Genomic DNA, 20694 nt, shown 5'->3' with positions numbered 1-20694 from the left:
CCGAGGTGAGGTGTCGGTGGGTAAAGCCGGTGGAGCAGGTTATGTTGCGTTTTCGTTGCTGTGTGGTTGCTGGTGTAGGAAATTATAAGTATACGTGACGTATACTGGGATCGTGGCATCGAATATTGATATTTTTTTTGTATGAAGACAAGGGGGTTCTAGGTATGCATGGGTATGTTGGGTTCAGTGAATTTGATGTCTCTATATGGAAACGGAGGTTGTAAAGGTTGTAGGTGTATGGGTTTTGACGACGACAGACTCGTGTGTTTCTATTGCGGTGGAGTATAACAAGATAGAGAGGATGATGAAGCAACGTTCTCAGTGGTTTGATCATTTTAAACTTTAAACTTACACAGCAGCTATACACCAAAAGGTTATAAATGAAATAAAAGGCAATTACTTAGTACTCATAATTATATATATTTAATTTAATTCTGTCCTCTGTAATATATCTCTTATTATCAATACCGGACAGTATTTTTTTTTCATTTTACTTTGTGTGTAGACCCAGTGGTTAATCAAGAGGGTTTCGGTCTACGAATACCACTATCAACCTCTTGGACATGGTCAATATTAGCTCAGTAGTGGACAGTGCTGCCTATATCGATATAAAAAAGCATTTGATTTCGTTGACAATGACGTGCTATTGTAGGATAAGTAAGATTCATTCCACACTTTCAATTTTATGGAAAGTTTTATGAAAGATCGACATCAATACTTGGAATATGATAGGTTTAGGTTAGAGGTTTACTTTAGGAGATCAAGCGTAACACAAGGTAGTAATTTGGAACCGTTAAAATTTTTGATTATGCTGAATGACACTAAAGATTTTTGTATAAATGTCATAAACACATTGATGTCATCGACAATATTTTCAAGTTGATTAGATATATCGCACCAAAATCTGTCCGCTGATTTTAAATAAATGTCATTAATATTTGTGACTTAAATATAACCTGCTAGTAGTTTGTTTATGTTTTGAAATATTAGATTCAGTGGTTTTTAAAGACGTAGTATTTTTTTTTAAATCTTCATCAATTTTGTGGGTGTCATAGTCATCCTGAATCGTTGTCATAGTTATTTCAGATATGGTTGATCTCTCGTTACCTTTTTAGGTGACTATAATGATAAAGACTACACCTACTCATTAAATTACCCCTAGGTAGTTTCACCGTAATCATCACTATATTATGTTTTCTCGAACAAATTAGACTTCCAAGTTTGTGGTAAACTATTAATCGTTGCTGCTTACGATTACCAGCTTGTACAACAACAATTTATTGCTATCACAAATTGTTTATAAGCTTATTACGAAGGGCACAGCCGAAGGTTTAAAAAAACAAATGTTTAAAACTTATATAATTAAAATAAAACAATCTAGCTAAACAATCCGGTTAGGAATTTGAATGCGCAGAAAATATAACATATCGCAGAAATATCTTAATATATTACTATTAATGGTAAACATTTCACAAGTTTTGCCCTCCTATCTTGGGGATAAGATCTATTTCCTTAATAATTAATTGTGTGTAAGGCTAATGCCCTATGCTAAACCCTTCAGCCCGCCAACTTGGCCACGTGCTGCCTAGCACCGCGCAATAACTATAGAAATTATTTGCTAGAAGCGAAAATCAGTAAAATTAAGTTTTCGAAAGCATTTTAATAATGTTTCTGTTTACAATTATAGTTTATTTTTCTACAATATTAAGGTTTATTCTTTAGAATTTAGATGCCATCTAGGTAAATAGTACGGAGTTTCAGTAAAAATAATGTGATATTAGTTTAATATTTAGCGTATAGATGGCAGATGGCAGATAGATGGCATGTCAGAATTAGTTTAGCATTGTGCTGATAGATGTCAGTAAAACAAATTTTGTTAAGTAAACATTTATTTACATTAAAATCTTAATCATAAGAATAAATTGCACCACCACATAAAGTTACTCCAAGGGACATAATTAATAAGTTTTTGAGCAATCTTAGTCTGAAACAAAGTAAATTTATATAAATGATATAATGTATAAGAGAAAGCCCATTGAAAATACAATCATCAACAACGAGTTAATATTATCATTATTTTCAATTTCCGTATTCAACAAAGATTGAATCGAATCGTCAACGACAAGTCACTTTCAGAGCGGCTTGATCCCTTGGCGTTGCGTAGGGTATGGGATCTCTCTGCATCTTCTCTCAGGAGTTGTGTGGACTAATACTTACAGCTGAGTTTCCGCATCGGATGTCAAGGCAGAATACAATATACCATACGTATTACCTCGATGTCCGTCGACAACAGAGCGTCTCTTAAAGCAAGTTTTGCCGCGTACCACCATTACGTGGAACCGGCGGCCTACTGAAGTATTTTAGAATTCGACTTAGGGTCTTTCAAAAGAGAGTACCTTTTGTTAAAAGGCTGGCAACGCACTTGCAACCCTCCTGGCAATGTGAGTGTCCATGGGCGGCGGTATCGCTTAACATCAGATGAGCCTCCTGCCCGTTTGCATCCTGTTACATTAAAAAAAATCACACAAAGTGACTGATCCATAAATGTGTTTGTACCGTGCCTTATTGGATAGCTAGTAGACGTCATACTTACATATTTTTATTTAAATTTGAGAATTTTTGCCTCATGTGAAATTGAGGTACATTCATTTCATAGTAATTTTGTTTGTCATTGTAAAAAGTTTTTAAATTTACATTATTTATAATAACACAATTATAATAAATTTTGCTATTGTTTAAACATATAATTTGGGAATTATTTTGCTGTTTTAATGCCTACCGCGTGTGAACAAGTGGTTGATTCCACGACACCATACTGTCTATGAACGCAGGCAAAATGAACACCACCAACCCCATGAAGAAGTTTCCCAGCTGAAACCAAAATAGAAATTAGACATTATTAACTAGAATTGACATGGATAATTGATAATCAAGTGGTGTAATGTTCTCCGAATGTTAAAATAAATAAATATAATGTAACATTTCCATTTGCAGATAACTCATTAAGGGCCTATACGGTCGCACAACTCCAAAAAAGTACATCGTTTCTTTCCAGTTTTGTCATCATTTCTTTAAGTATGGCCAATGGAAAGAAATTATGGTGGAGTTTATGTATCCATTTTTAAAGATCAATACACGATTTAAATAACTTCGCTCGATAGAAAAAAAATCCAAACATAGCCAATTTTTTACACTTAGAATTCATTTTATGACGAAAATGTATATAGAACGTGATTTTAAAATTTACACGATATATTTTATCGCCAGCCAAGTAATCCATTTCAAAAAAAAAATTGATAAAATTACATTAATTTAATGTTTTGCATAACTAATTGTTATTACGGGCCGGCGCGCCTCAGCGCGTACCGCAGTCCACCCCGAGACACTGATACAGCAATGCGTGCTGGGATTCCTATCCCATTTAATTTCATCCCATATATCCATTAAGGATGTTTGTTGTTTAGTTTGATAAATGAAAGTCCAAATGCTTAATTATATGGTTTTTTATACAAAATAATTTATTAGTAATATACCTTCTGCACGATTGTAAAAAAGTCAGTACATTCGTAACTATACTAGCGGTCGCAATAGGTACTAGCAGTAAGCGACGTCGAACGTCTTTTGTTATTAATTAAATTAAATATCAGCTGCCCACTGAAGTATTTCCAATTCAACTTAAGGTCCTTCAAGAAAAGAGCGTACTTATTCTTATATAATAAAAAAAATATATTTAAAATAATAATTATATTTATTATATCAACAACTTACGAAACTCATCCATTTGCTAAGATTCGGGAAGGCGATTGCTAGACATGATAGTAGCATGACATGAACACCTCGGAATATACGTTCCCAAATATTCTTTCGCCTAGAAGGTAAACAAAATATCAAAAGCTAAAGAAAAAAAATGGTTGAGTGAAATAGAGCACAGTAATAATTAATTCTCTTTAAAATGTGTGATTTGGCCAGGTTTCGTTTTTTCCTAAAAAAATATTAAACATGTACGATGGCGCGTTTAATTAGATTTTGATTGGTTAACTTCTCCAGCACAATCAATGATGGATCTTTCTGCTTGACCAATCTTAATAAACGAATGCCTTTCGTCTTCTGTTTTACAAATTCCCAGGGTGCGTCCTTGAAGATACGTATAAGATTATGGGCCAATTCATAAACGTACTAGTCTCAAATAAGAATGAAGAAGTAGAATAAAGAAGAACGGTTCAAAGACGGTTCATGAAAGCGGCGGTTAAACAGGAATCTCCTGGACAGGCGTCCCCTCCAAAGGCCACATCTTACTTAACATTAGTTGGGATTGTGGCCAAACGTCTGTCCAGTTCTTTTAAAAAAATAAAACTGCCAACTGGACCAATTAACCAGTTGTTAACTTATCCAGACTTTTGCAGCTGCGTTACACTGTTTGTAATGTATCCTTACTAATTCCCTAATCTGAAAATCATCGTAATTAAAACAATACAAACCTTTTACATTGTCTACTAATGTAGTGCCATATAACCCTGAAGGGTACCCAGAAATGTACAGCGAATGTGACCCCGAGAGATGCGGTGAGCAGAAACTGCATGATAATTGGTATACTGCAAAACAGTTTATAATGGGCCAGATGCTACGCTCCAATGGGGACCCAAATTGTACGGTAATTAGTTGAACTACTGTAGTTTACAGAATGCAATTGCAGCGTATGGACCAACATTCACTTATTATTCACTACAAGGTAGCCTTTTAAGTTATGCTTCTTTTGGCGCGCTAGGGAAAAATGATGAGAGTAAATTTTTACGACGCGTGCATACAGCGTCGCAAAAAACCGACACCCTGAAGTTAGCTGGAGTCAACATTGTAGTTTTTTCTTTTGTTAGTGTCGATTTTTCTACAAACGTAGAATAAAATCTTTGAAAAGATTTTTATCTTGTTACGCCAATTAAGTAACTATGCGATAACTTCTAATGTGTGTTCATAGGTACACACACCTTATTTTTGTTACCAGGGACAAAATGTAAAATGATATTTATTTCAAGGAAAATTGCCTGTCTCGTAATCGTGCTTCGTTTCACGTTCCTCACATCAATACCAACTATGCAAAAACTCAGTTTTGTATCGCGCAGCCCGGACATACAACGACCACTATTTAAGCCTTGACTTGTTTCAGCTATCACGGAATATGCTTAAAAGCAGTATTAAGAAAATCCATAGCACTAAATCCCCTGCATCATGAGCACACCACACTAACACACCTTCACGTTCACACTAGCAGGTATTACGTATTTAATGTTTTTATAAATTTCTTAAATGTTTGAAGCTTTTTGTTTACGTATATCTCTGGCTACATGTTAAGTATTATTGTTTTATTGTCTATACATATAATGTTAGATGAAAGACGAAACCGTACGTTGAACTGTGATTGGACAAATTATCTAAAAGTGTTAACGCGTATTTGACAAGAAACGCTGTTGACATCACAACCAATCACAACGCGCCTTTGACTATAAAGATATGTCTTCTATGTAAAGTTCTTGCCTTTTAGACGAAATGAAAAAAAATGCTTTTTATATAAAGTTTAGATTGTACCACCATAAAAATTTTGTACCATATTCATACAAATAAATAATTATTATTATTAAATGCGCTGTTTCACTTTACAATTTATTTCGGACCACTGTTTGAGGTACATACTATGGTAAATTAAAATAATGTGTTAATAATAACTAATGTGTATCATAAAATAATCCTTTGGTTCAGTGGTCATAAATAGCTATTAATTTTGAAATGTATGGTTCATTACTTTATTCAATAGCTAGAATAACTATAACCCGTAGAATTGTATTAAATTTTATTAATCACGAAAAAGCGTTAACTAGGATTTTTTAAAAATTGTAATAACATTCATATTACCGGTGATATATTATTTGTATTTAACAAATCAAAATGTAAGAATATAAATTAATTTCCAAACCAATTTAGGGTTCAAAATCAGAGCGTACCAATTAAAAACTTCTCTACTTTCTTACTAACTACTAACTGACGTGAGACTTATCTTAAATTATCGTGATTTATGTGTCTTTTTACTCTTTAATGTATCTTTAATATTTTATTCCTGTTTAGTTTTGTTTAATAACTGTGTATTACATGTATTTTGCACTACTTGCCTATCTTATTTAATACATTTATTTTTTTCTTTACTCACAGTGGTTGCCTGGAAGAGATCGCTCGTAAGCGATAAGGCCGCCAGTTGCCCTCCTTTTGATTTAATTATGTTAATTTTTATTTTTATTTTGTAGTGTAACGAAGTGTAAATAAATAAATAAAAAAAAACCGAAAACGCACATGCGAACCTACCGGCAATGAGTGTCCATAGGCGGAGGTGCAACTTAACATCAGATAAACCTCTTGTTCGATTGTCAACTGTTTAAAGACAACACAAGACTCCTTAATCACTTAAACCCTGGATTTTTAATACTTAGGTAAATTTGACCTCGGTATATCAGGAGTATGGCATTACAAGGGAAAATTAGAACACAATCTCACTTCTCTGGAGGCATATGTATGGTGATGGGTGTCCGACACTGTTCACCCCACGCCCAGTAGCCGAAGAACCCCACCATAGCTACGAGGGGTACCACAATCGCCGTCCCTGTCAAACGTGAAATTACAGTAAATTTTTGAGTATTTATATTTTAGGTATAAAGATGATCCTGACTTATGAAAACCTGTCTAAATTAAATCAAGGTTTGCCAACCTTATTAAAACAGTATACGTTATAGTATAGAAATACTAGAATTTTGACCTAGTTTAAATTACGACATATATACGTGTAACTATTTAAATAAAGCCAAGTTTATTAAATCTGTGGTCAAAGATGTATACAATACATTGTTGCTCAGTATGACTTATCACATTCATTCTATGGCTACAGATTAATAATTTATATGACTTAAATCAATTATATCATATTCTGCAGTAAATAATGTTATAAGGACGAAATATTTGTATTTGAGGAACAAATGAACTCAAAACATACTGAACTGACTTCACAAATTTTTTCACCATTCTAATGCTACATTCGCCCTGAGTAACAACTCATAGGACATATTTATTCCAGAAATATTTTTAAAATGTCCAGCCTTGTAAAAGTGACTGCGACTTCCATACGAAACCCAAGTCGTAGCTATCAAAAAACAGATTCACTAATTGATTATCATTTACACAACAAATCCACTTCACTCCACTTCAAGCTTCAAGTAGTGCTTACCGCATTGTAACACAACGTTGAAGTATTGCGGTCGTCTCATATTATTCTCAATTGGTAATGATACACCGATGCCGTCAATGCTATAAATGCAGACACCGCAGAAACGTAGGAAGCCATGTACACTCTTCCATGCAGGAACGTTGCTTAGCGACGCAGCCACAGATATACTGTAGTACATACTCGTGATAACGCATGTAGCTGTAAGTAAAACCTTATGCAAAAGCAATGTTAGATAAAGGCTAAGCGAACGACTCTCGTCTCGAATACATAGGTTTTATAAATATAAGTATTGGAAACCGTAGCAAAGCCTCTATGACCCAATAGACAGCTTGTGTCAGGCATAAAAAGCTCATTTAGATATAACAAAACCCGTTGAAACAAATAATGAAATCTGAGCCCTGCTTCACTATGTAACTTCCAATAGAAATACCGACAACAATACTACCTCAATACTGAGTCTTTGATCCGCACGATCCAAGTTGCGACATTGGCGCTACGAATGTTGATATACAGAAACATCGGGATCGGTATCGCTATTTGAGGTTACAGAGTATGAGTGATAAGAAGACTTTAGCGTTTAAAATGCTTATCTCAAGAAAAGAAAACTTTATTGGGCATCAACGAAAATGCCAAGCTTTCCAATTTATAATTAAGTTTTATTACCATTGTATCAGCGCCATAAACTTTTCTTGGCCGGTAAGAACGTCGTTGTCGTGGATTAGTATTGCCAGTAAATAAAAATTAATTATTATAAGGGAAAAAATTAAGTATCAAGTCTCAAGTCAAGGTTGGTCTGTAATTACCGGGGATTTTGGGTTCGATTTATAGATAGGAGTAACTTTAGCTTTCTTAAAGGAATCCGGAAATTCACCTTTACGCAGCAGCTTTATATAGAAAATCGAGAAATATTCAGAGATATAATTGATTATACACTTTAGTACTGATTCCATCTATTCCAGTAAAAATATTTATCGTACGCACCAAGAAATTACAAAGAATTAACAATATCTCTCTGACATTTCAAAATGGCGACGGTAGTACCAATTTTAGCCGCCGGCCAAGAAAATTTGTGGCATACCTGCGTTAATAATTCTGAGGCTAACACGCATGGTAAGTGGGGCAAGTTGATCAAATGGCTTCAGAACGCGAATCATCATGACCCAAAAACGCGACGACGTGTCTGGCACAGAAGGCTGTTCACCTATTTGTTTATTAGAAAAAGGCAAATGATCACGGAACAGATACAATAATCTGAGGCTCAGACCCAGCGCAACTGGTTTTTTTTAAACCGAAAGTTTACCTATAAACAGGTCTGCAACAAGAGAAAAAGGTGCCAAGTACTTCAAACTTCGTATCAAGCAGAGCAGTATTAGAGGTATTGTTGTCATAATTATGTAAATGCTTATATCCAAATTCCAATCTTTCACAGTCTGTGATATAATCTCCAAAACCTTAAAAATAAAGCTTTATTTTATTGATTTATTATCGATTTATTTATGTAATTTCAAGACAGTTCAGCCTTCTGTGTCAACCAATCATTTAATGTTTCGTCATTACCCGTATCTAACAAAGTTGTATAGATATTTTTGTAATTTTGTAAGCGGACAGGAGGCTAACCTAACCGAGTGATATCGAGGCCCATGGACACTCTCAACGCCAGAGGGACGCCCAACGCGAGTGTGCTGCTGGCCATTTAAAGATTCGTACGTTTTTTTAAAGGAACCGAATAGATTTTAAGTCGAATTGGTTCGGAAATAGTGAACAGTAGGGACTGGTGCGCGGCAAAAACTGCCTTAGAAAACTATCAGCTGTGAAACGACGGACGGTGAGGTGATACGTATTCTGCCTCTACGGCCTATGATAAAACTTAGCTGCAGATCCGAACAAATCGTCTGAACACTCTCCGTGATAAATTCAGAAGAATGTGATATTGAATTAAAATTAAAGTTGAAATCTATAGGCTGGAGATAGCAAAAATAGGAAATTGAGGAATTACTTGGAGGAGGCAGGAGGTACCCGTAGGGTATACAAATTTTTAATTTTATTACTTATTGTTAATGTTTTATATGAGTTTTTGTTTATAATGTTTTCAGTATCATGGAAGTCTACAGAATGTTTATCAATATCACATAGTTTGTGTTATTACAGAAATAGAAGGGAATTCCCCCGAGAGAGCAGATCTTTTTGGTACTAAATTATATAATATTATAGCTGTAAAAACTCAAGTGAAGTGTAGGAGTGGGGTATATTGGACTAAACTGGTTTTCAGTCTATAAAAGCACGGCACGCGGTATGGTCGAGCTGCTCAGGCTGAGTTACGCTCGCCAAAACAGCCCGAGCTGAGCTGTAAAGGCCCTTAAGGCCAATAGCCAGATTCCATTAAAAAAAAAACATGGTCAGGCTGACTTCTTTGATGCTCGCACTAGATATAGACGTTACTTATAGTTATTGTTGTTAAATTTGTGGTTATCTGTTGTTTGTCAATTAATAGAAATTGTGTGATAAATTTCGTGTTTTTTTTAGTAATTTCATTTGTTAATTTCTTGATATTTATATAATTTTATATTTGGGTCTTTACTAAGACATCATGGGCGTTACGTTCCATATAAGCTAATATTAATACAATATATTTCTATCCTATGTTTCCCATTATCTATAAACATCAACCAACGCCTAGTATTAAAAAATATGGGGCAAAAAATTATGTCAAATAAAAATTGGGCCCCAACCTGTTTGAGAGTGTTCGCAATCATTATCTCGAATATACAGCATGTCCCATTGAACTCAATAAACAGTAACAATTCTACGAAGTACCTGCAACAATCGCAATTAATTTTTAATTAATACCAAATACTAACAATTAGGTCAAGTATTTTAAGAAAATATTTATTGATAAAATGTTAATTAATATTTCATGCAACATTTTTAGAATATGTATTTTGGAACGCAACCTTTACGCAAATTTTTAGTTCTAAATTATGCCACATGAGGTCCTGTATTACTTCGCCTCCTTTAAAATGTAACAACTAAAAATGTACTACAGTCTTAGTAGTATATTCTCTATACAATTATTAATTTATTATTCATCAATACATTCTAATATAATCTCGAGTTCAATGGTAAACATATAATATAAATATAATAGTCTCTTGCACTAGTACTTTGTCCGAATTCAAGATTTTCAACCTTAAATCTAGCATTTAAATTTCTTTATGAACATTGACATATTTGATAACACTGACCCATTAGAAAATGAACTTCAATAGCACTATGGCGAACACGATATCAACATTTTTGTACTGCGCGATTACTTTTTTTTAAATTGAAACGGGCAGGAGGCTCACATGATGTTTAGTGATACCGCCGCCTATGGACACTCTAAATGCTAGAGGAATCGCGAGAGTCTTGCCAGCCTGGTTATACCAGTGTTATGGATATTGACAGAAAAATATCCAAGATGTTGGCATTAGTGTGCGACTTTCAACTCTGAAGTCGTACGTTCGATCGCCGGCTTTGCACCAATGGACTTTCTTTTCATGTGCGCATCTAACAACCGCGAAGGAAAACATCGTTTACATGCCTTTGATCAAAAAAGTCGACGGCGACTGTCAGGCACAGTTATAGTAAACAGCTACAAAATCTGAGACCTAAAAAGATTGTAGCGCCACAGGTTTATTTTTTATATCCAAGTTGCATAGCAAACGTCAGTATCGCTGTCGGTATCGTAATTGAAAGTATATCTACACTAAGGCAAAATGAGTTAACTCGTAGAGATCACTTCTAACTGAGTGAGGAACTTTATTTAATCTATAAGTGCGAGTCTTTATGACCGAAACTGTACTGGCATGCATAGCCATTCGTTTTATCGTCATAACAGCCCCGACTCCTTATAAACACGAGCAGAAAGTGCAGATGGTTCAATTTCTACTACACACGTTGAATAATGCACAACAGCTACACAGTTTACGAACATTCAGTAATAAAAACAGTTTGTACAATTCTCATTGGGTTTAAAGTAAATTTTTAATATAAATCCGTAACGCTATTAAAAGTAATTCTGGAAGTAAAGTTAGTTTGTTAGGTTTTTTAAGAGTTTCTGAGGGAAAGCAGTAGAACATATATGTCTGCTTAACAAATCCAAAACCAGTAGCACTACAAGTTTTAAGGACTGAAATTTCTGTTTCGTGGATTTTTTTTCTAATAGGCAAGTCAGCCTTTTGTGCCTGACAAATGCCGTCGACGATGTGAATCTCTGTTGCGTCACGATGTTTTTCTTTACCGAACAAGCGAGTGTTGAATGCGCATATAGAAAGTGCGCGGGTTGCATCTACGACCTCAGGTGAGGGCATCACGTTGAAGCCACTTGGATAAAATTGTTTCACTACTCATTTCTTTATATGTCTTCAATGATCGTTTCTCTAGAACATAGGATCTGCAAAGCCTAAGAAGAAACCTACCTAGTTCAACTAACCTGATACAAAAACAATGGCTTATCAAATATTTAGTTGTCATTTATATTATAATAGCTCGAAAAATACAATTGGAATAAGCATTGCACAACTACGAGTGAGTAAACTACGATCACCTGCACGCCTTACTGTGTCGCCGGAAGAATATCAATGGGCCAGTGGCGACTGCAGCCTCTGCGAGGTCTGCGTATGACAGCCTCGGCACCCGCAGTCGACCGTACATGCTCTGCGCTGATCTGATCAACATCTGAAATGTAGGTCCTATTTAAATAATATCTAAATTTTGTGTTTTATTGCCTAGCAGTCGGTCTACGCGTTGTCATCTACAATACACTGTCCATACATGGATATCGAAAAAAAAATCAAAAGTATTTTTAAATTATTTTCGTATCTCCGGTTAAATCCGGTAAATAGACAGATGCATCTACCTTCCTTTCCTTCCTTACCATCATTCAAATAAAAATAAATTATAAAAATGCATTACAATGTAAGACTTGGAAACACTTTTCAGTGAAAAATTCCTTTGGCAGGATTGCCATCTCTTCAAAAACAAAGTTAATATTTTTTTTCAATTACACTTTTGAAACTTTGTTAAAACTGTTCATTTCATCAACATATCCCAATTATTTTTCACAAAAAGCATTACGAGACGCGTAACACGTGTGATTGTGTGGATACATGTCAGCGAATTACTGACATGTTAGGTCTCAGTATCATCTCCAACTCTGCGTAAAGTGTCGTCAGAAGCCAGTCCTTTAACCATTTTTATAAATCGTGCGTTATTCATATAAAAATAATATACTTTTAATTGTTATAAGAGGCGGTTTTAAATAAACACTAACATATGTACAATAGGGCACAAGAAATCCAAGTATAACTGTGGCGCCGAGGGAAGCCCACAACCCTCCATACATGTAGCCCTCATGAATTCCCAACAATCCAGCGCCAAGGCAGCCTTTTACGTAATGTGCTGTTGATTCCACTAGACTGAAAACGCAGTGTACTTGGAGTTATATAAGGATGGTTATATCAATGTCACATTTACAGCAACAAAAAAATTGAGTACGGATATTTTTTTTTGTATCTGCTTTTTTGCTAAGACTAGAGAGAAATAAATAAAATGATGAACGTAAAACTCAAGACAACACGATGGCGCGTTTCGTTTGATTGTTATTGGTAAGTTTTTTGCATCTTTAGACCAATCACAGACACGATTCTGGCTAAGTGTGTGTGTCTTTAGGCGGTGGTATCACTCAGGTGCACGTAAGCCTGTTATATATAAAAAATAGATTCGCCAATTTCCCTACCATCCTGAAATAATGATTGTTCTACCAAGAATCCAACCTAGTACTTAGGCCACAGTAAAAAAATTGAAAATGATTTATGAGAAAACATTAAGGAACTATACCGTTCTGGCAGAATATTGTGTGTACTTAACGAATTATTCCAAAAGTTTAGCCGTAATAAAGTTTCAAAGAAACAAGAAAGACAATTTATAATTACTTTGTAGCGTAAAGATTCTGTCTCTCAGCCGTGAAATCGTAATATATGGTCTCGACTCCAGGATACAGGTCGTATGCATTCCCGTACACATTAGTTTCAGCTTTCTGGAGATATTCAGACAATTCCTCGTGCAACGTGCAGAGGGATGATATATCGTCAAGGTCTTCCTAAAAATAGACAACAGTATAATGTGTCTTTAGTTTGTACGACTTTTTGAGCCAATATAAAATTTACGATAATATCAATGCGTTTTAGTGTCATTCGTTTAAGTATTTGCGAAGACATCTGTTGCAACAATATTAGCTTGACATCATGAATGTAACAGAGATTATGTAATAAACATGATACACTGGCGTTAAGACAATAATGTCGCCGCCATCGAAATGATTTTTTTATTATTTTACACAATATATTATTTCTAGTAAAGTATCAATAAGGAAGTAGATACAATAGGTGCAAATTTATATAACTAAACATATATTTTGCTTATTGTACACGCCTCCCAAGATAATAGTTACGTTTGTGATTTACTTTGACTTTGTCTGTCTTTAGTTTAAGATAATACCGCCGAACCTACATCCGTTCCTATCGCTAAATAAGCAAGCGGAAGCGATCTGGTTTTACCTATTTAAGAAAATATAATCTAAGTAATTAAAACTTCAGTAAATTTTTCTGTCAAAATTAATAAATTATAAAAAAAATACGTTGAAACATGAAGATTTTTAAAAAATGCGGCGCTCCATAGGTTTCGCACACAGGCTCTGCGGGGGTCGGCGAATCCCTGGTCGAATGACAGTAGTGATAATTACTGGGCTAAAATTAATCGCTTCGAATCTGCGACATATTTAAAGTAAAACTGCGTCAAAAATTACGTAAAATGTTTAAATGTGATTCACTCACGGATTCCACAGGTGACGTCTTGACGACTTGAGATACATTCTGAAAGTTTTTGAATGTTACGACAATGTCAATATAAAATTTTAGATTGTTAAAAAAAACAAACTACTGCACGACAGAATCGCACATCGACCAATCAAACTAAAATCGTTATCGTTTCGTCCTTTGCTTTACATTCATAACCCGAGTGTGAATGCTGAACACTGACCACGTATTTAGAGAAAAATAACTGAATATGTTTCGTGTATTAAAATTGTGTTCTATCTAAAAATATACTTTTTTAAAACTTACTGATCCAACTAGTGATATTTTGTTTGTCCCTCGGATATCCTATTAAATAAATGAAATTTAAAACTTAATTGGAACTTTAAAAAAAAAGTACCCACCAATCAAACAATAACAGATATTTTAGATTTACCAAATCATTTTAATGTTTTTAAATGAATATAAATTGAAAGATTTTTAATCCAAAACAAAATGACTTACTTCAGATTTCGGTTTGTTTGGTTCTGAATCCTGGAATATTCAATAAAGTCAAGTTCAGTCATCAGTCAACTTTACTGGGATTAAATGTGTTGAACGATTTAAAATTTAAACTGTTAGTAATACGCAGGTACTAATATATCTTTAAAGTTTTACATATTAAAATGAATTCGTTTCAAATGTGTATTTTAACTTACGTGAATAAATACTTACATCGTCTTTCTTCATTTCTTAGCAATGTCGTACATGTCATCAATTCACAATGTTTATATATATATATATTAAAGAAAATATCACAAAATCGTGGCATAAAATCACTTCTTCATTATTATTTCGTCTTGTTTATAAACATTGATAAAAATATATAAACTAGACATTAACTTTCAATGACATGTTAAATGTGACAACTGACAGATGAGCCATTTTATAATCTATGCTAACAAAGGAGGTTGCTACATAATATTTAAAAAAAAAACAATTATTAATTCAAATAGCATAAAGTGAAAACAATTGCCATAATATAATATATTAATTCGTGTTGTTTATAAACATTGATGAAAATATGTAAACTAGAAATTAATTTTTAATGACATATCTTAAAATGTGACAGCTGTTTAATAATCTATGCGTACGGAGGTTGCTACATAATATTCAAGTTTGCCTTATTCGTGTTTGCCTCCAAAACAACTCTTTAAAACTAACTTTTCGTACTTAGGCTGCAGAGTCTATGCGGAAAGAGAACTGTAGTGGTATTTCTACTAATCTTAATTCTAAAGTACATGTCCTTCGCGTCATGTGGAAACTCAATTTCACCGCAGGAATCGAACATTTTGATAAAATGTGCGATTTCAGAATACAGGTTATTTTTGTACCAGATTTATCTTAGTATGTATAATATCTGCAGAGCTCACAAGATTAGGAACTACAGACAGACTATTACCGTCAAAGCACGATAATTAACTTTTGATTTTAAAATACACATACGCGATATACATAAAGGCACCAGTACAATATACAGAAACTTAGTTTTATTATAAAACAATCATACTGTTATTTGGTATCTTCATAGCATAGATTTCAGGATCAGGAGGCCAGAAACTTTTAAGCGTCTAAAGCACTAATTAATATATATCAATCATGAACACTGATCACAATTGCTGTAAAGCGAAGCGCAAAAGTTTTGTGCGCTGTTTTTGTATCCGTTAAAGCTAAAAGAGTTGCTTAAGAGAGACTCGCTTAAAGCAATAATAATAAAAATCTTAATAAATGAAAATCTTTATTAACATCGTCCTTTATAACACTTTTTCTCAGAAGACATAACGTAACCCTTAGTGCTACCCTGTTGGGGTTCGCAACTATCAGACTGACAAGAATTTGGATAACATTCGTCGCCCTTACATGAATCCGATTCCTGTTTACATTCAAATGTTATTTGGCATGTAAAAACACATTTCCTTTTCTTAACACCGCTGAATTTTACTTCGCATTCGTCGACGCAGTCATCTTTTGCGTCACATCGTAGATCGTTGGAGATGCGTAGAAGACTCTTGACAATTGGTGATTGAGCATCATCTAACGCTCGGAACTTGTTTCTGTGTTTGACGGGTCTCTTTGATGGTGGTATCGTTGACATCCTGGGTCTTCCAGTCTGTGGAGTGATTGCTATGTGTGGGTCTTATTTAAAGTATGTGATAGTGCGCATCAGATTTAATATGTTCTATGAAAGACACAATTATATATATAGTTTAACGAGAGATTAATGAATACACTAAAAACTAAATATTCTTCAAACAAAATTCTACTAATATCGTGAAATAACAATACAAAAATCTAATAACAAACTTACCAATTTTAGAAACTCTTGCGCCTCAACATGTCTGATTTCTCCACTACTGGTGATCAACGGGTTAATTGGCTTGTGAGCTGGTTGAAGAACGCTCTTCTTTAAATAAGAGTTGTCCAGGATGACAATCAGGGGCCGGTGGCTGCTTTGGGCTTTATTATAGAGCCGAGCGAGAAGGCTGTCTAAACGTCCGGAAACGGAAGTAATACTCTGAAACTATAGACGTATAGTTTTTGATTAGATTTGAGAGTTTGATAATTTATTTTTGATTGAGAAGTTATGGGAAGGGGTTTTGACTGCCGGGTGTTTTTTTTTATATTGTACAATTGAATACATAGCGAGTGATTATATTAGGTAGAAGTAGTAATTTAAATGCAAATATAACTATATGTATGTGGTGAAAGAATAAATCCTCTGTTCGTTTATGTGCTGTTATTTACACACATCAGAAAGTGTACATAAATTATTGAAAATAAATACTAACTATAAAACCATAATACTACAATATCAACCTGTTACAGCAAAATATCTTGTAGGGATGGCAAAAATACCACGTACTACTTCCAACAATTTTGAATACAGATTAACAGATAGTCCGTGAATTTGGTCTATATGAAATACACGGAAACTTTTTTAAACGAACTATAAAGGCTTCAAATAGTTTTCGAACTTTTGCGAACGTTACTTTGTGAATAAATAAATACCATCACATACCGTACATTCTTCTAAAAAGTTGTAAAATTCATGTAATAAGTACCAAGTTGGTTAATTTATTAAGTCTCTACGTAATGGTCCTTCTGTCTTAAGTTATTGCGTAATTAGCTAAACATCTTATAGGGACCATATCAAAATCAAAATACGTTCATTCAGTTTAGATGCGTCAAAAACGATTACAAGCAAAGAGAAAGACTACCAGGAGGCCTTGTTGTGAGAAGAATGGAACGGAAGAACTATCAATACTACAAATCTTTTATGTTTTAAACAAATACATTGAATTATAACACGCAGATTTAAGTAAAATTACATACTAGTTAAATCCGAAATATTTTTAAGCTGTTCATAATTAAGGATTATTAAGTATTATGGAATATACTCACCGCGATAAATAAACAAATAAAATGAAAGATCATTTTGATTTGAATAAATTTTGACATTTTACACTTCTGCCTTCGCTCTTCGAAATGTTTTAATGAAAATATTCGCTTCCGTTGAATTAATCAAGTTAATTATAAATCTATTAAATGGACGAATTAATTTTATGATGATTGAAGTAAGAAAATGAATTAACATTTTGAATCTATATATAATTTATATAATATTTACAAATGAATATATTGATTACTATCCAAAAGGGGCTTTGTGGTCACCGCTGTGGTTTTAAAACACGCGGGGAAAACTTCTGAGCTTCTGGAAGCTTCGCTGGCTTAATTATCCAGGACTTAATGCACAACACACCAAATGTCCACACTGCACTACATAAAACAGATTACCACCAATTTGCTTACAAAAAAGTAAGTATGCATTTTTTTACTAATTAAATTATTTAATTGCTCTGAAATACTCGTATACCAATATAATAATAAAAATATTAAATTTCTATACAATAATTATTCATCATTTATCAAGTAGGCACATCATTCGTATGTATTAGTTGTAATTGTAGTACTCATAGATGTCTTATTGTAAGTGTTTATGATTTTGTAAAGATGATTGAGACAGGAAGATTGTAAAACTGACTGAAGCAGCGTATAGATCGATATACATATTTTGATTAAATAGCAACATTTTGACTGCAAAGCAAAGTAAAATATTATATAAAAAATTTAGTGGCGTTATAACCTTCTTAGGTCTAGGCTTCAGATTACTGTTTATGTTTAAAGTAGCCTCCTGTGCCTGACACACGCCATCTACTTTTTTTGTCAAGCCGGTTTTCTCGCAATTTTTATCCTTTACCGTTCGAGAGAATGTTAAATGCGCACATAGAAAGTCAATTGGTGCCAGCCAGATCGAACCTAGGATCTCCGGGATGAGAGTCGTACGCTGAAGCCACTTGGCCTACACTGCTCTTCAAGGCAAAGTAATATTACAACATTGCCTTTTTTATTAGTATAAATATTAGTATTAGTATACGCTTGCAGCTTTACATAATCGTGAGATAAATGTGTAAAATAAAATAGATAATAGATGTAGTTATAGAATATCAAATATATATTCAAATTTCTATATAATTCCTGGTCGTGTTTGGAGCTAAAAAGAAGCGCGGACATTATTCGTATATTAATTCTAACTAAATGAATTGTACGAGGTACTTTTACTCTTTTACCAACCTAAAAGGTTCTCGACCAGTCTAACCCAAAACTGGTCGGCCTGAAAACCTGAGTGACCGAATTCGTGAAGTTATAAATATCTTCCGTAGCTTCGAAATAATTATTAGTGTCGATCTTCGCAGTTTGTAGCCGAAGCTTGTGGGAACAGGAAAGTTTACGCGGTTCTAATTATATCAGGCGTTTGCGTTTTGATAGTTTTTTCTTAATATCTTTCAAAGAACAAAAGTCATGTTGCTAAAGAATCAAGAAGAAATATCGTTTGTTATTATTTATTTTATTACTATTAATTACTTACGATGTCATGTGGAACATGGTGTAATGGTTGCACCTCCTTGCAAACGTTGTGTAAAACAAAAACTTGGCGATTAAAAAGAGTGGCAAAGAGTTTATTGCCAGTTCTTCTCGTCCGTTCTACGCCCTTGATTTGAGAACTGACAGTAAATGTAAAATTAGAAGCATTTCATATACATTTCTCTTTTTGACGTTCACAAGTGTACATTGTTTTACCTACATGAATAAATGATTTTGAATTTGTATATTATGTATACTCAAGCCCCACGGATTACAAATATAACAAATAACAATTGTCACACATCGAACGTATGTCAGAATTATGCTGCTAACAATATTTTTTTTAATAATAATAATTTTTCTATTCATAGGAGGCAAACGGGCTGGAAGCTCACCTGATGTTGAGTGATACCGCCCGCCCATGGACACTCACAGTGCGAGAAGGCTCGCAAGTGCGTTGCTGGCCTTTTAAGAATTGGTACGCTCTTTTCTTCAAGGTCCCTAAGTCTAATTGCTTACAATATTACATCGTTGTATTGTTCTTTTTTTAAATAGACTCTGGTATTTTCGATTTTTGTATTATATTCAAGCAGAAGTCAAAAGAGAATTTACTACTTCAATAGTAAAATATAAGAATCATAAGTTTTAAAAAGACTTTTTAACTACCTCCCTGTACGATATTTTATCAATGTTGTCTTCTAACAAGATCCCAGTACTAGTGGTTATAGTCAAGTGGCCTCGATTGCATTGTACGCTATACCAGATTATCTATAGATATGGAAATATTAAAGTACTCTTGGCTTTGAGCACGCTCTCGTTTTGTATTGGAACAAAGTAAGATGCGATTGTCTATTGTTCCTATTTGAATTTATATTTTTCTTAAATAAATGTATCTTGCGCCGTGTTCTCTATACGTTTTCTGCTTAACTAAATTATTTATCTTTATAACGATGTATATATTCAGTTCTGGTCCCTAATAGAGAATTGATAAACGAAGATTTTAAGAGAATAAGCTTTGTCTGTCGAACCACTACGATAAGATAAATGAAAAATAACAAACAAAATAACATCCCCGTTTTATTTCTTACAATAACCAAGATGGTGGCATTGTCCTACCCCAGCAGGCTTTGCCACATACAGGTTGACGGCATACGTCATAGACGTCAATCTCTTCTCTACAAGTTACAGTGCAAGTGTATCTCTTTTTTACACATCGACGGACACAGCGGTCCAATTTATTGCATCTAGAGCGGAGGGCAGCCCGCAGCATGTCCTTGGTTTTCTCAAAGGTCCTGTTCGTTGCCTCATCCAGGTCCTCATTTTCTTGGGTTGTCTGTGTATGCAATAGATAAAAGCAAGGGGTGTAATATCAATATATATATATATATCAATGGCGCTACAACCGTTTTAGGTCTGGGCCTCAGATTTCTGGATCTGTTTCATGATTACTTGTTAATCTAATAGGCAAGTAGGTGATCAGCCTTCTGTGCCTGACGCATGCCGTCGACTTTTTGGGTCTAAGGCAAGTCGGTTTCCTCACGATGTTTTCCTTCACCGTTCGGGCTAATGTTAAATGCGCACTAGAAAGAAAATCCATTGGTGCACAGCTGGGGTTCGAAC

At 34.2% G+C, this 20694-nt stretch overlaps 2 protein-coding genes across 6 annotated transcripts; both read right to left on the bottom strand.

Annotated features, from left to right (window-relative positions):
- Positions 1 to 1871: 1871 nt before the first annotated feature.
- LOC123720141 (proton-coupled amino acid transporter-like protein CG1139) lies at positions 1872 to 14988 on the bottom strand. 5 transcript variants are annotated; one of them, XM_045676648.1, is made up of 15 exons: positions 14827 to 14988; positions 14617 to 14646; positions 14422 to 14460; positions 14134 to 14172; positions 13234 to 13400; positions 12573 to 12717; positions 11847 to 11977; positions 9991 to 10075; positions 8562 to 8712; positions 7262 to 7459; positions 6538 to 6643; positions 4479 to 4592; positions 3769 to 3868; positions 2780 to 2871; positions 1872 to 1984 (listed from the first exon to the last, which is right to left on the bottom strand). In XM_045676648.1, exons 1-15 carry the CDS (start codon positions 14839 to 14841, stop codon positions 1906 to 1908), a joined length of 1491 nt encoding a protein of 496 aa, XP_045532604.1. In that variant the 5' UTR covers positions 14842 to 14988; the 3' UTR covers positions 1872 to 1905. The 5 variants fall into 5 exon arrangements, with proteins under 5 accessions (XP_045532604.1, XP_045532605.1, XP_045532608.1 ...); XM_045676650.1 differs by lacking the exon at positions 1872 to 1984 and adding an exon at positions 2442 to 2502; XM_045676649.1 differs by lacking the exon at positions 14422 to 14460.
- Positions 14989 to 15872: 884 nt separating this feature from the next.
- LOC123720168 lies at positions 15873 to 17691 on the bottom strand. Its single transcript, XM_045676689.1, has 3 exons — positions 17554 to 17691; positions 16460 to 16672; positions 15873 to 16261 (listed from the first exon to the last, which is right to left on the bottom strand). Exons 1-3 carry the CDS (start codon positions 17608 to 17610, stop codon positions 15893 to 15895), a joined length of 639 nt encoding a protein of 212 aa, XP_045532645.1. The 5' UTR covers positions 17611 to 17691; the 3' UTR covers positions 15873 to 15892.
- Positions 17692 to 20694: the final 3003 nt, after the last annotated feature.

This window comes from Pieris brassicae, chromosome 2 (assembly GCF_905147105.1).
Source record: "Pieris brassicae chromosome 2, ilPieBrab1.1, whole genome shotgun sequence".
Classification (NCBI taxonomy): domain Eukaryota; kingdom Metazoa; phylum Arthropoda; class Insecta; order Lepidoptera; family Pieridae; genus Pieris; species Pieris brassicae.
The sequence above is the reverse complement of the archived record's forward strand: the minus strand, read 5'-3'. Positions and strand labels throughout refer to the sequence as shown.

Excerpts from the sequence above, each read along its gene's own strand:
- LOC123720141 (XM_045676648.1), bottom strand. Across the intron at positions 4,593-6,537 it reads ATACATATGCCTCCAGAGAA|TATACCAATTATCATGCAGT; the intron begins GTGAGATTGTGT and ends ACTGTTTTGCAG. Across the intron at positions 1,985-2,779 it reads CAACCACTTGTTCACACGCG|ACTAAGATTGCTCAAAAACT; the intron begins GTAGGCATTAAA and ends ACTTTGTTTCAG.
- LOC123720168 (XM_045676689.1), bottom strand. The coding sequence starts at position 17,610 with ATGTCAAAATTTATTCAAATCAAAATGATCTTTCATTTTATTTGTTTA. Across the intron at positions 16,673-17,553 it reads TTATTTGTTTATTTATCGCG|TTTCAGAGTATTACTTCCGT; the intron begins GTGAGTATATTC and ends ATACGTCTATAG. Across the intron at positions 16,262-16,459 it reads CGCAAGAGTTTCTAAAATTG|ACTGGAAGACCCAGGATGTC; the intron begins GTAAGTTTGTTA and ends ATCACTCCACAG.